The sequence below is a fragment of the Diaporthe amygdali genome (genome assembly GCF_026229845.1).
Source record: "Diaporthe amygdali strain CAA958 chromosome Unknown NODE_3_length_2959817_cov_65_330692, whole genome shotgun sequence".
NCBI classification, from domain to species: domain Eukaryota; kingdom Fungi; phylum Ascomycota; class Sordariomycetes; order Diaporthales; family Diaporthaceae; genus Diaporthe; species Diaporthe amygdali.
In genome coordinates this window covers 1752599-1766211 of record NW_026517023.1, presented here as the reverse complement: position 1 = coordinate 1766211, position 13613 = coordinate 1752599, and the positions used below count along the sequence as shown (strand labels likewise).

The window sequence follows — 13613 nt, the reverse complement described above, 5'->3', positions numbered from 1 at the left end:
TCGCAAGGCATACAACGCCTCTTAAAAAAAAGGCTTGGTCTACCAACTGCATTTGGCCTCTTGAGTGATTTTTCGTCAGCCACCAACTCAAACCCGCCGCGGGTCAAACTTCTCCCACTGATGCCCCCGCTCATCATACCCAGCCGACGGTCCAACATGCATCTCCCTCCAGCACCGCGCGCAGTAGATATCGCCGCCGCCCTCGTCGCAACCCAGGCACCGGATGGTCCCGTCCTCGAGGCAGACGATGCACCACGTCTTCTGGTCCGCATCTGTGTACCCTGCCCGGCCCACGGCGGCCTTGTACTTCGGCGCGGGACGGTTGTCCTCGGGCTGGAAGGTCGGGGCCGAGGGCAGGCCGAATGCGTCGGTGTGGATGGGCGCTGCGGCGCCCTTGAGGGCGGCGAGGCGGGCTGCTATCGACGACTCGAAGGGGTCGTCTTCTGTTGATTCTGCTCCTGGAGCTGGGACTGGATCGACTAGTTTGGTTGGAACTGTTGGGAGGGATAAGCCTGCCTCGCCGTCACCTTTGTTGCCATCATCTCCGAGTTGGGGTGGTGTTGGCGAGGCATCTTGCTCTTTAGTGTCAGCCGCATCTTGCGGGACCGTTGGGAGGGCAGGATCATGATCATCACCCTTCGATCCGCCCGCGCCGTGGTCTGCCTCACGGTCTCCGCTCGGACTGGCCGTGGCGTCAGGCTCCGCCGGCTGGGAAGCGGGGCCGTCGAGTTTTAGCTCATCCATGGTCCGGGCGATGTAATTTTCTACTTCTCGCGACATAACCTCGCCCTCGGAGTCATCATCGCTCTCGTCCTTGGCCCTGGGCTCGTCGGGCTTACTCTCGGCAGGAAGCGGAGGCTGTGCTCCTGGGTCCGCTCTGAGCTTGGCCAGCAGGTCCTCTACTCGTTTCGAGTCCTCACTCACGTCGCCCTCCGGGCCCGACTCCTCCTCGTCCTCTAGGTCGAGGGGCTGCAGGACATCATCGAAGTAGTGATCATACTCGCCCGAGGACTGGCTCCCTCCGTCAGGGGCGTCCTCGTCGCCACCAGAGTGCTTTCTTCCGGCCGCATCCCCGTGGGAAACTATTCCCGTGACTCGGGCAGACGTCGAAGGCGGTGGCTGTTCCCCTGTTGCAGACGTTGCGGTGTACGGCGGAGGGGGATCACCGGACTCTGCTAAGTGGTCCCGGCGGTTCCGCAGAGACCGGAGCCGTTCCGTCAGGGCATCTTCCCTGGACAGGGGCTCGGCGGACTGGATTCCAGTTGCGGGAATGCTCAAGGCGCTTTCATTCCAGGCAGCAGAGTCAGAGTCAGCCTGAGGCCGCCCGGGCGAAGACGGTTTGATATGGGGGAAGTAATAGACTGTTTATTTACTTGGTTGAGCGATCAAGGTTCACACTGGTCGGTTTTAGTGCGTTGAGCCTGTCCAAGAGACTTCTGTCGCTGGAATGCGCCATTGGTCAAACTCCGAGAAGGTGGGCTGAGCGGTGTTCGAGTAAGACGGTCTGCCACGTATGGATTCGAGAGGCGCGAAGGATTTGAGATTCTCCAATTCGGTGGTGGGCTAGATGTTGATCACTCCTGAGGTGACATTGAGAATGGGGGAGACGGAGAGGAAGTGGCTTGATTAGACTGTTGTGGTGAAGGATGGGGATGGCAGTTTGACGGATGGTCTGGCATTGACTGCTTGTGGCTGTTAGGCAGACGAGTTTGTGTGACCAGCCCACGCGATCATCTCCTCGCCTCCTGCACCAACGTGCAGTTTGACAGTTCTGACAGGCACAGGGCACAGGCACAGGCACAGCCGACGAAGCATTCCAGAATGTTTCGAGATTCGTGCACAGCCTCATGCCACCCCTGGGCAGCTGACCAAACAAAATCCCTTCCGCTCTCAGATCTTTTAGGTAATCAAATAACCTACGTAGATGGAGGACAGACAGCCACAGTGCAGCTCTTCCCCGGATCGTCGGAGCTGGATGCGTTTGGAGGCGGTTGGAGTCTAAGCACGTCTAGATAAGCTCGTCAGGCTGAGCCCCCCAATGGGCAGCATGGGCGTATGCTTATTCACTAGCGCAGGCAAACCGCCCTTGGGCACACTCCACAAGTACACATGTTTCTTTGTAAACAAATCCGACGTCATCAAGCATCTGTTCATTCACGGCGCAAGATGGAATCTGTTCGCATCGAGTCGTTAGCTCATCATCATCGCCATCTTGATATGGCTGCACTCTGCACCTCCAATCGGTCTTGTCCTCGACGCGTTGCAATGACGAACTTGAGAGGAAATCAAGACGGCGCAAAATGTGCCCCGAAACGGGCCTCTAAGAGGGCCGATCATGATGCAATAAGCACCAAGCAGCCTTGGCGAGGCCACTCACACGATCCTTCCTCGACCCTTCTATGGGGCCTACTGCAACACCCGCCCTTTCGCCCTTTGTGCCCAAATTATCGCTGGTAACGGCCAAGACCAAGCGAGGAGGCCAACCGCATGCATGGTACCTGGGTATCGGTACCCAGGTGGCCGGCCATTCCCATTCTGCCTGCGAGGGCGCAGTTCTGGATGGCGCTGCTGCTAGCCCCAACCGTGACTTGACTGATGACAATGACAAGGAGGCAGAGGCAAGACAGTAGACTAGCACACTCGCCCAGGACGGCGAGTATATGATGCCGGGATAACGCCACCTTTGTGACCTGGCGGGCTTTCGGACGGTTTGTTTGATCTAACTGCTGACTGACCAGTATTGCCCCATCTACGGCGCTTGTGAAACACCCTGACTCTTGGTGTTAGTTGCCCAGCCCAGAATTCTTGTCTTGACTGTCCAAGACTACAAACTGATCAATCAATCAATTAATTTCCCCCCAAGACGTCGCACTGACATCTGCAAACGCTTTCCAATTCTCATTGAACCGTACATCACATTTCAAAATCTTGAGTTCAACGCCCCCACCGAGAAAAGAGTCATGAAGTTCAATTCTATCATCGCAGTCGGCGCAGCCCTGCAAACGACTGTCTCGGCTGTTGCGATACCCGAAACCTCCGACCTCACATCGCTCGCCACCACACAACACCAACAGCGCGACTCCGACGACTCGCTCTACACCGACCTATGGAAGCGTAGAGGCGGCGGCGGCTCAGGCGGAAGGGGAGGAGGCAGCTCGGGATCAGGGTCATCAGGCAGCAGTTCGTCTTCAGGATCTGGCAGCTCGTCTGGCTCAAGCTCAGGCAGCGGCAGCTCTTCCTCTGGCTCTAGTTCTGGAAGCTCATCGTCGTCCGGCAAAACAGGTTCCTCGGGCAGTTCGTCTTCCTCGTCAGGCTCCTCGAGCGGCTCGTCAGGGTAAGCAAAAGGCCCCTCATGCAAAGCGCAGCGCATCTCAGACTGTACTAACGACTTTACCCTCTCCCCAGTGGCCGCGGCGCCGCCTCCTCGTCCTCCTCCTCCGGCGGCAGAACAACGACCGGATCAGGCGTATCACCCTCATACGGCGGCGGGCGGTACTACGGCGGCGGCACGACGGTGCCCTACCGCGCGGGCTCGCGCTCGACGGGCGGCATCGTGCCCTTCGTGCTGGTGGGCGGGCTCGCAGCCGTGGCCTTCTGGCCGGGCGTGTGGTACCACCCGCCATACCTGTACCCGTACGCGCACCCCTGGAACTACCACAACCAGACGTCGAACCAAAACGAGACCAAGCCTGTCACCTGCGGCTGCGACCCTTACCAGGTGTGCGGCTGCGACGACAACTCCAACCAGACCTACATCGACAGCGTCGTCGGCAACGGCAGCTACAACTCGCTCAACCGCAGCCTCGTCTCCATCGGCGATGTGAACGGCACCGAGACCATCCTCATCAACGGCACCCTGCCCAACGGCACCACAGCCAGCGGCGGCACCGAGTCGCCCAACGCCGCTGCCGGTATGAGGTACATGGCCCAGGCGGCCGGCTGGTGGCCCCTGGTCGCCACGGCCGCGGCCATGGCCTTCTTTGCTTGATCCTGTCTCGGCTATGTGTACCTCGACTTAAAACTATCTCGCCTCCGATACCTTCCCTTTTTCACTTTGGACAGTGCGGGACTGTTCTTTTATTTTTGGATTTTTGGCCTCGGGTCCGGTCTATCAAAAGATGTCATGCGGTGTAAGGCGTTTGATTCCTTGAATGATGGCGCGATACCCGGAACGCCCGAAGATGCGGTTTGTTTAACCTTGGTGCTGTCGGCAGTGGGTGGTAGCGAGTCCGTTGAGTTTTAGTTTGATGAGAAATATGCTACACCGTACATAATACAGCGTCCTACTTGATCAATTTCCATCATGCCTAGCGAAGTGAATACAGGTTGAATGCGCGAATACCTACGACGCGAAATTGACAACGCTGACTGTTCTCAGCCTCGGAATCACGAACACGATTCAGACGATGATTGGGGGCAGAGTCTTCCCTTCACAACGCTACATCTGCATAAAGTCAGGACATATTCTGGGTCAACAAGCCACTGCACTGATCTATTTCGTGAGCAAGGCAGTCTTAACTGCAGGCGAGGCTGTGATTGGAAGACGTTGACCTAGAATAATATCATCTGGGACATCAAGACATCCATGAAGATCCCAGATCAGAAACGAAGATGAGTTTCTCAGATACACGAGGCTCTCTTTCGGCCATCGAATCTACGCGTCGAAGAGAGCACCTGCCACAGACAGACATCCAAGCCCAGCCCAGCCACTCCTCGCTCGCCCAGGCGCGGGCAATACACAAGCCAGCCTTGCGTCCTCCGCCGCGTATTTCTTGGGGGCAAAATAGCCACTAGCAACACTAAATACAACATCGACTGCTGCTGCGATTGATCCGTACATACTTCGCCCGGCAACACAACACATTACAACGCGGATGAGGGGGGAGGGGGCTAAACAGGTCTGCACTACCCCCAGGCAGTGCGACAACAGGGCTCATTCTTGACGAGGCAGAGCCTCACAAGCCCGCCTTCGAGGTGAATGCAGCTCGACCAGGGGCTCTTGAGGTAAAGCGCTGCTGAAACGAATCCCAGGCCTTCCCAAACAATGTTGCCGCGGTTGGTTTTCTCTGCTTTGCCTACGAAAAGTCAAACCGTCGGCGATGCTGGGTGGGCTGTGGTGGCCCCCGCAAAAGCCCGTCGTGCCTCCCCCAATGTCACGTCCCGGGCCAGGCTGAGACCGCGAGGCCCCAACGATGCGAGGCAGAGTCGTCCCGAAATAACCGCCCGTGTAAACGTTGAAATACTGCCCCCGTCTTCGAGGCGAGAGTGAGACGGTATGAGAGAAAGAGGGAGCTACAGAGAGGAGACAGGGTGTGCACGAGGAGGAGACGCCCCCGGGGGAGGGGGGCGCTTGTTCGGCGACGATACATTCCTTTCAAGAGAACAGGGCAAGTATCCAGTGCATCAATCGCAAGGACGTCTGCCTGACCAGAGCCGAACGTCACGGCATTCTCTGATTATGACCAAGCCGAGTATGGCAGAGCACGGGATAGTGGTTGACTGTCGGCATTCAAAGACCACCAGCGATAGGAATATCCTCCCGGGTCATAGGCTCACCACATCAATTCACGACTAGATTTCTTCCCCGCTTGCGCGGAACATGAGTACGTGTGTAGATGTGTGCGCGTTGTCTTCGTAAACGTCTGGGTATCGATATGTACATCATCCTCACCACCTCCCCGACCCCTAAACGGACCACAGGCATTCAAAATAAAATAAAATAAAGGGAGATATCCCGACCAGCAAATCCGATGCGCTCCAAATGAGGATGGATATGAACACACATTGTATAACCGCTGCCACACCTCCGCAATTTTCAGTCCGTCATCCCGTGACGGCCCCAATTCCTGAAGAAAGAACCTCGCAAAGACGGGGACACCGGGGTCATGAGCTATAAGTGGTGATAATAAGCGGGAAAGATATTGCCCGGGCCCAAAAAAATGAAAGACATATTGTCCCTCCCTGTAGGTATTTCTTGAGTTTTAAAACAAAAACCCCTTTCCTGCACCACTCTGGTGAACGCCGAAGATGTAAACCATGCGATATCGTAGTCCTCCAACTCCGAAGCGATGAGGTCCCGTGCAAAGTTGCCGTCTGAAACCGTTCTTTTTCGTGGCTCTGTCGCATCTTCACCTGTGGCCAGGCTTTTGTATGTATACGTGTAATCGCAGTCTTGCATTTTGATCCAAACGGCCTCCTGAACACCTCCATCCGGAATGAGATACCATGTTCAAGACGCTCTTCGTCCTGGATGCTGAAAGTGGTCGAGCCATCATCCAAATTCAGTACCCGGAGACGCCAAAGACAAAGGCGAGTACGGAGTGTGTCCAGTCGGTGGGTTCATGAGGAGCTCCATGATCTTGGGTGCCAGTTCGTGGGCGCGAAATGGTTTCGACACAACGTCGTCCTGTAAGAGTGAAAACATACGTCAGCCCATGCCCTTTTACATCAAAAGGGGTTATGTACGTACCATCCCAGAGGCCTTTGCGTCCCCAATCTGCTCAGGCCTCACGTACGCCGTGACTGCTATGATCGGGATGCGTGTCATGAGCACACCCTGCCTCTCCAGCTCGCGTATAGTCCGCGCACACGTTGTCCCGTCCATGACGGGCATCTCCAGGTCCATGAGTATGATCGAAACATTTATGGTATCTTCACCCGCGTCGAGATCCACCGGCCCGTAGCCTTCGGCCATTCCTGCTTCGTGGTCCCAGTGCTTCGAGCGCTGGAGCTTCTGAATCGCTTCGCCTCCGTGATTCGCCAGATGAGCCTTAAAGCCGAGATTCTTTAATAGGCGACCTAGGACCTTCTGGTTGACCTGGTTGTCTTCAACTACCAGAACATCTATTGTCCTTGGATCGATGCTAGGCTGTATCGCTATCAAATCGGCTGCGTCCCTGTGGGCAGACGGGCTGGGCAGCTGGGGTTCGACAGCTTTGCGGCTCTTGATGTAAAAGGCAAAAGTACTACCGACACCTTTCTCGCTGACAACGCCAATCTGGCCGCCTTGTAGCTCTGTGAGCATCCGCGATATGAAGAGGCCGAGCCCAGATCCCCCGTATTCAACGTGTGTTCGGGGCGAGGTCTGCCGGAATCGTTGGAACAGCATCGAGCGCTCTTCATCGGTCAGTCCAGGCCCAGTATCCGCGACACAAATCTGCAAGTTGAATTTCTCGCCATGGCCCCAATCGGGATTGTCGGTGATGTCTCGGTTGGATTCCGTTCCCTCATGGAAGAACTCGATCCCACAAATCTGGGTTTGGCATGCCTCCTTGGATGCCGCCAGGGTGATGACAATGGATCGTTCCTCCTGCTTTTGGATGAACTTGATTGCATTCGTGAGAAGATTGATGATGATCTGTTGTAGACGAGCTGGATCAAGTCTTGCAAGCTCAATACCCATGTCTCGGTACGACTGATCGATTCGGAATTCGGCCTTGATATTGTTCGACGCCAACTCGGTGTCGAACATCTTGAGACTCGTTTGTATGACTTCCACTGGACTGACAACGGTCGGCGTCACTTCTACCATCCTGGAGTCGAGCCTGGACAGAGTCAGGACATCGTCTACAATTCTTTTCTGGTGGTTTGAGCATAGCGATATCGTGTTGGCAGCTTCGAGACACGTGTCAAGCATCTTGCCCAAGCGTTCGGCGATCTCGGGTTCGCTCTTGCGGTAGGCCGCGATACTGCCGATAATCTCGTCTGCGCACTGACACAATGCGCTCAATGGGTTGCGCATCTCGTGGCTCGTCATATCGATGAAGTTTTCCTGCTGCCGCTTGAGCTCTACTGCCTCTTCCCGGCGCTGGTTCTGGAAAGCTTCTGCCCATTTCTGTTGAGAGATATCCGTGATGACGCCAAAAATGGCCTTGACCGCTCCCTCGTTGTTCTTCTCCGGATACGCGCTCATCAAGGCCCAGGTTTCGATGGGGTGACCGTTGACTTCCCGACTTGCCTTGAAGCGGAGCTCCTGCACAATGGATACTTTTTCGTTGATCAGCTTGCGCCACGCGGCCTCGACCGCTGGTCTATCTTCAGGCAATACGCTCTCCATCCACGTATTGATCGAGTTGACTGTCCGGGGATGTCTTGAAATTTCCCACCATGAGTCGTTGCAGAAGTTGATCTGTCCTTCCGCATTCGCAATGAAAATACCAACAGGGGCAAACTCCGCCATTCTAGTGAACTTGTACTCGCTCTCGACGGCTTCTTGGGTTCGTAGACGCAACTGAAGTGAGAGTTGCTGGCGATCCAACGCAGCAAGTCGTGCGGCCTGCTGGCCGCGCTTAATTTCCTCTTCGAACAAAACGACAGATGCCATCGAGGTCGCTAGTTGTCGGCTCATCAGATTAATGAACAATCTATAGTCGTCATTATATGGCCTCCGCGGATTGACACCAACAACGACGAAACCGACGACGCTCTCACCGGTGGTAGGATGCACTGGGAATACCACGATGTTTCTTGAGGGATCGCCGAATCCACGCCACTGAATTCCTTCAATAAGGCTGTGGGGCAAAGTCCCATCGTCCTTGGAGAGAACAACAGGGACCGTCGGCTGTGCCATTGACCTTCTCATGTACGGCGCAAAACCTTCCTCGCTAGTCCTCAAATCGATCGATGGTGTCGCAGCTGGGTGATCAGCGGGAATTCCTATCGACCCCTCGAGAGATATTTGAGGAGGGTTGAACACGCTGCCGGAATGCATCGAAGACACCTCGCTTTCCGAGTCTTCGGTGACGGAGTAGATGAGAGCAAACGGTATATCCCACTCGTTGTATTCCATGCTTTTGTGAACCTGCCTCCAGAACCCTCCAACGTTGCGAGCAAGTGCCGTTCTCTCGCCGATTTCACGCAGTGTTAGCATTCTTCTTTCATTGACCTTCCGGCGAGTGTTCTCGAACGCAGGATTGTACAGCGCTACTACAGACCCATCGCCGCCGAGAAGTGGCACGATAGACCAGTTGAAGAAAGTTTCCTCCAGGAAGCCGTTCCGGTTCAAGAAGAGCCGATCGTCGTGTTTCATCGTCGCCTGCAAGTCCTGAGGTTAGTCGGATGGTGCCAGAACAGCATCGGTCGGGTAATGGGTCTTGTGACTGCGGAATGGTATCCAGCTATCTTCCACCCTAGGATCGCAGCTGTCTAGCAATATCAATTGGTCCTAGTCCCTCCTTGGAGACAAAAGTACCCAAGTCGACGATGCGCACCAGGGAAAGGTTAATGGATTGAGTCTTACCTGGCCATGGTTCCATGCAGCGTCAAAGACTGGCTTAATCTCGTCCCAAATCTCCGCCCAAGCCTCCTTGTAACTTTGTCCCATCAACTTGGGGTGCTTGTTACCTGCCAGATCGATGTACGCCTCGTTGTAGATCGCCGTGTAGTCGGTTCCCCAGTACATAGCAGCAGGGTGTGGGCTGCCCATGATCATGTTTGACATAATTCGCAGATCTGCCGGCCATGACTCAATGGGCCCGAGAGGGGTGGCCTCCCAGTTCCTTGATCGGGCGAATTGTAAGTGCGGTGGCATGCTGCTTGTATCGACGATCCTGGTCCAGTCAAATGACGCCTGCTCGAGAGCAGCAAGCGGATCGTCCATGTCTGCGGCATCGTCTGGCAAGACAGGTGTGTCCGGACGCAAATCCCTCAAATCCCTAGGCTCTGAGTGCGCACGGCGTGCAGCAGCCAAACCCTGCTCCGGGTCGGCATCACCAAAGTAATCAAGGTCACTGAGGGCTCTTTCTCGGCCAGGGGTCTGGGATTCTCGGAAAGGTGTCGGCCCTTGAGACCGTTGTTCGAGAATCGACGATGCGCGCGCGATGGGAGCGGGCGAAGTGGGCGTGATTGATACCGCGGCACTGTTGCCACTGACGAAGCGGAAACGGTTTCTCAAGGTCGAGCATGTCCAGCTAATGCCTCCATATGATAGAGACGGCAAGCATACATCCATGGATCTCTTTTCTTTTACAAAGCTGACGGCCCATGCTTTGAACCGGGAGAACTCAATGCTGCCCTCTGGGCTTCTGGATATTAGCTCGTTTACCCCAGTGGCCGCCCTCAGTGATGCATTCCGCCAGGCTATCTTCAAGGGGCCCGGGCCGAAATTCGACGCATCCATCAAGTCGATAATAAATGTTGGTCGTTCATCATGATCCAGTAGCTCAATCACGCCTACGCCTTGAAGGTCCTGTAGCTCAGATGACATTAAGCGGCTGTCCAGGCCCCTCGAGGACTGACTCTCTGTGGACCCACCGCTGCCGGGAGTGCTCATGCTTTGACCTCTCGCGGGACTCACGGCGCTGACTTGGCCCCTGGGAAGCCTGACAGTCCTGACAGTACCTTGGTCATCGCGCAGGCGGTTTAGCATGGCAACGGAGGGCTCCGGAGTGGAGAAGCTCGGTGGCCGGCCCGTCATGTGCTTCGTCGACGAGTTAGAAGAAAAGAATAATGGCGATACACCGTTGGACAGGGGCAGGTCCTCGGGGGTTCGAGGCGGAGCAACCTTGGGGAGGTCAAGACTGCCTGGAGGAAGCCGGCGCGGCTTCTTCGCTGCTGGGACGATAAAAGCGTTGTCGACACTGCCTTGTTCAAGTGGCCGTTTTGCCGAACGCGGCTTTATGCTTGGCCGGACGAAGCCTTGACTATCGGGCGGTTTCCACGTGTGCGCCGGTTTACGGAAGGGAGGAGCGGCCAAGGTAAAAGATGGTGAAGGAAGGCCGTTGACAGAGGAAGCAACAACATCCACGCCCGAATGATCACGAACAGCGGCGGTGGCAGCTGTCAGACCATATCGGCTGATGTCAAAACCACGCCCTGTAACCAGCTGGGCAGCAAGTCTGATAGCCTCCTCCGAGGGGTGACAACTTCGACTTGCACCCAGCGGTGGTTGTTGTGGATATGGGTGCGGAGGCGTGGCCAGAATGCCGGTCACAGGCCCAGGGGGTATCGCGGGTAGTCTGGAATTCGACGAGAAGGATCTAGACAAGTGGTTGTGCGGTGCAGTGGTAGAGGCGACGGTCGGCCGATCCGCCTGGTTGTCGATAGCCAAAGCAGACTTACGTAGTGAGGTGTTTGGTTCCAGAGTCATGAAGGAAGGAGAAGAAACCGAAGGCTGTCGAACCGACGTTTGTCAGTCAACGGCCCCCGTCTTCGTACACCGGATAAAATGGCAAGGGTAGGAGGAAAACAGCTAGCATAGGTGCAAGTATTGGAGGAGGGTACCCGCAATGCAGCAAAAAAAGCAAGCAGGGAGTATTTGGCAAGGCGTGGGTCGGCCAGTGGAGAAGGAGAAGAGATGCTGGGGAAGATCGAGATGCGGCCAGGGCGGCCTGTGAAGGAGAGCCAGGGGGGTGTTCAGGGGGGGTGTCTAGTGCAGGTCTCATACAGGACTTGGAAGAGCTGATATCCAGGCCATCCCCAGGCGGAGGGAAGGCGAAAGCAGAGGGACGGGGCCTTCGGGAGAAGGACGAGTCGTCTGGAGATAACAAATGATGGACTTGGGGACACCCAGGAAGCCAGCGTCGATGATGTGCAGCTTCACGGGCCCTCCAGGCCGCTTTGCAAAGAGCGCGAAGGCCGCAAACAGGCACTTCAAGTGACTGGACTGCGAGAATGATGGTCTCGGGTGAGCGAGGACAAGGGATCGTCCCCTATTTCAGGTTAGCCAGAGTCCGTAGTGGTGCGCCGGTAGGAAAAGGGCGGTTTGGTCCGAACGTCCGAACGTCGCCCGCGCGCGCCCACCCCGTCAGGCCCGTCCGCCCGAGCTGGCGGGAACAAGCTGCGTGATCAAGATGGATGGGAATGACTCGAACGTGGAGATGGAGTCCTTGGGTACCTACTATTAGGTGACCGAGGCGGGTGGATGTACTTTGCGATCCAAGGAGGGAATGGCTTGGTGGTGACGGTCTGACTGCCGCGAGGCTAGACAGCGCGCAAGCAAGCAAGCAGCCGAATCGGGGGTCGAGGAGGCGTGAGCATGGAGTGACAGGACCAGATTGGGGTTAGAGTGCAGAGCCGTTGAGGCGATGACACAGCACGAGACAAGACGAGACTGCCGAGGAGCTCAATCAAGCAGACAGCGGGCAGGCCAGACGGGCTGGAGGGACTGGAAAGCTGGGCGGCTGAGAAACAGACGCGCATTGATGAGCCGAGGGCTGGATTGGCCGGACTGGCTCTGGATGAGACGAAGTTCGGTACGGTACGGTGTGAATACGATCCAGCAGGGGTGCCAGATGGTCTCCCGCAGTCTAGATCGCCGGGTGGTTGCTTGAGCCTGTGCGGTGGTTGTCGTGGGCCAGCACGGGTGGTGTGGACAGGTGGGTGGAGTGGACTGGAGCAGACTGGACTGGCCGTGGCCGTATCCTCGGAAGGATTTATTATTTGTGTGTAATGCGGTGCGGTGCGGTGCGGTGCGGTGGTGCATCGCACAGGAAGGGTGATGACTGTGTGCGGTGAGGAAGAAGACTATTGTCATTTATCATTCTCCTGGTGGGCCCAAAGGAGAAAGGAGAATAAAGCATGTCTCAGAGCCAAGAGTTCTGGCTGGTATTGCGCGTGTGGAGGTACTGAAGGTACTCGAGAGTTACTCGAGGCACGATGGCGCGAGAGTGTGCGTCTGCGTCTGCGTGTACAGTACGTGTGGTCGACCTGGGCAATCGTGATCGTTGTTCTCAGACCTTGAAGCCAAGCCCTTCAGAGCCAACCTGTCCAGGCTCCCTGGCCGCCATCACCTGCCCCAGCAATGAATGAGTTGTGAGTATGAGCGAGGGAGTGAGCGTGGGCGGGGGCGTGAGCATAAGCACGAGTGTGAGGACGAAGATGGCAGGGTGGGTCTGTAAACCCGTCACCATCTTCTTTTCCTTTGCCTTCCCTTCAGGTCGGTACCTGTCTTGTAGCGGGTGACCTCCAAGGTTCCCAGCAAGATCATGACGGGAATTAGTGATTGGTACTGTTGCATCCATGGAATGCGCCCACGAGGTGGACGTGGGCGGGGTCCAATGTGTGTCGATGATCTGATCGCCTCTTCCCAAGTGCTTGGGTCCTTGGAACCCGGATGGTAAGGTTCGTGGGTTCTTGTCATCCAGCGGCCAGCCATCGCGTCGCCGAAGGGGATGGAAGTCGCGGGACGGCGTAGATAGTAAGTACTGTACTATAGGTACTAAATCTGATAAGTGCTGCTGTTAAGCAACGGGCCAGGGCCCACGGGGCAGCAAGTGGAAGTGACACCCAGGTGCCGATCCCTGTGGGCAGTCTGCAGGCTGTGAGGTGGTCCTGGCTGGGTCCTGGGTGGGCAGTGGCACCTCTGGGGGTTCTAGACCGGCCCATGCCAATCTGTCTCTCCCAGGTCTTGCCCAGCACGCCCAGCTGGGCTGGCGCAACTGGCGCACCAGAATTGGGGGAGTGTCAAAGGGTGGGTCCCTTACTACAGCCTTTGGAGCTCCAGACTCCCTCCGACCTCCGACTTTGAAGCCGTCGCCCTCTCTGACTGGCACGACTGGGTCAACATGGGCAGAAGCGATGACTGATGACGTTGACCGCCGACCAAAGAAGAGGCGTCTTATGACAGATGACCTCTACCACAGTATACCACCCACAGTACAGTACCAGAGTGCTTG

General features: G+C 56.3%; 4 protein-coding genes across 4 annotated transcripts; 2 read left to right on the top strand and 2 right to left on the bottom strand.

Annotated features, from left to right (window-relative positions):
• Positions 1-87: 87 nt before the first annotated feature.
• On the bottom strand, positions 88-1456 carry J7T55_002936 (zinc fyve domain containing protein; the record flags this gene model as incomplete). The annotated part of the gene is made up of 2 exons (XM_053138062.1): positions 88-1282; positions 1374-1456. The coding sequence occupies 2 exons, from the start codon at positions 1454-1456 to the stop codon at positions 88-90; spliced, it is 1278 nt and encodes a 425-aa protein (XP_052998804.1).
• Positions 1457-2399: 943 nt separating this feature from the next.
• Positions 2400-2630, top strand: J7T55_002935 (uncharacterized protein; the record flags this gene model as incomplete). The annotated part of the gene is made up of 1 exon (XM_053138061.1): positions 2400-2630. The coding sequence occupies one exon, from the start codon at positions 2400-2402 to the stop codon at positions 2628-2630; it is 231 nt and encodes a 76-aa protein (XP_052998803.1).
• A 330-nt stretch (positions 2631-2960) lies between these two features.
• J7T55_002934 (uncharacterized protein) lies at positions 2961-3988 on the top strand (the record flags this gene model as incomplete). The annotated part of the gene is made up of 2 exons (XM_053138060.1): positions 2961-3334; positions 3406-3988. 2 exons carry the CDS (start codon positions 2961-2963, stop codon positions 3986-3988), a joined length of 957 nt encoding a protein of 318 aa, XP_052998802.1.
• Positions 3989-6271: 2283 nt separating this feature from the next.
• Positions 6272-12138, bottom strand: J7T55_002933 (uncharacterized protein; the record flags this gene model as incomplete). The annotated part of the gene is made up of 5 exons (XM_053138059.1): positions 6272-6406; positions 6470-9034; positions 9239-11110; positions 11384-11648; positions 11990-12138. The coding sequence occupies 5 exons, from the start codon at positions 12136-12138 to the stop codon at positions 6272-6274; spliced, it is 4986 nt and encodes a 1661-aa protein (XP_052998801.1).
• Positions 12139-13613: the final 1475 nt, after the last annotated feature.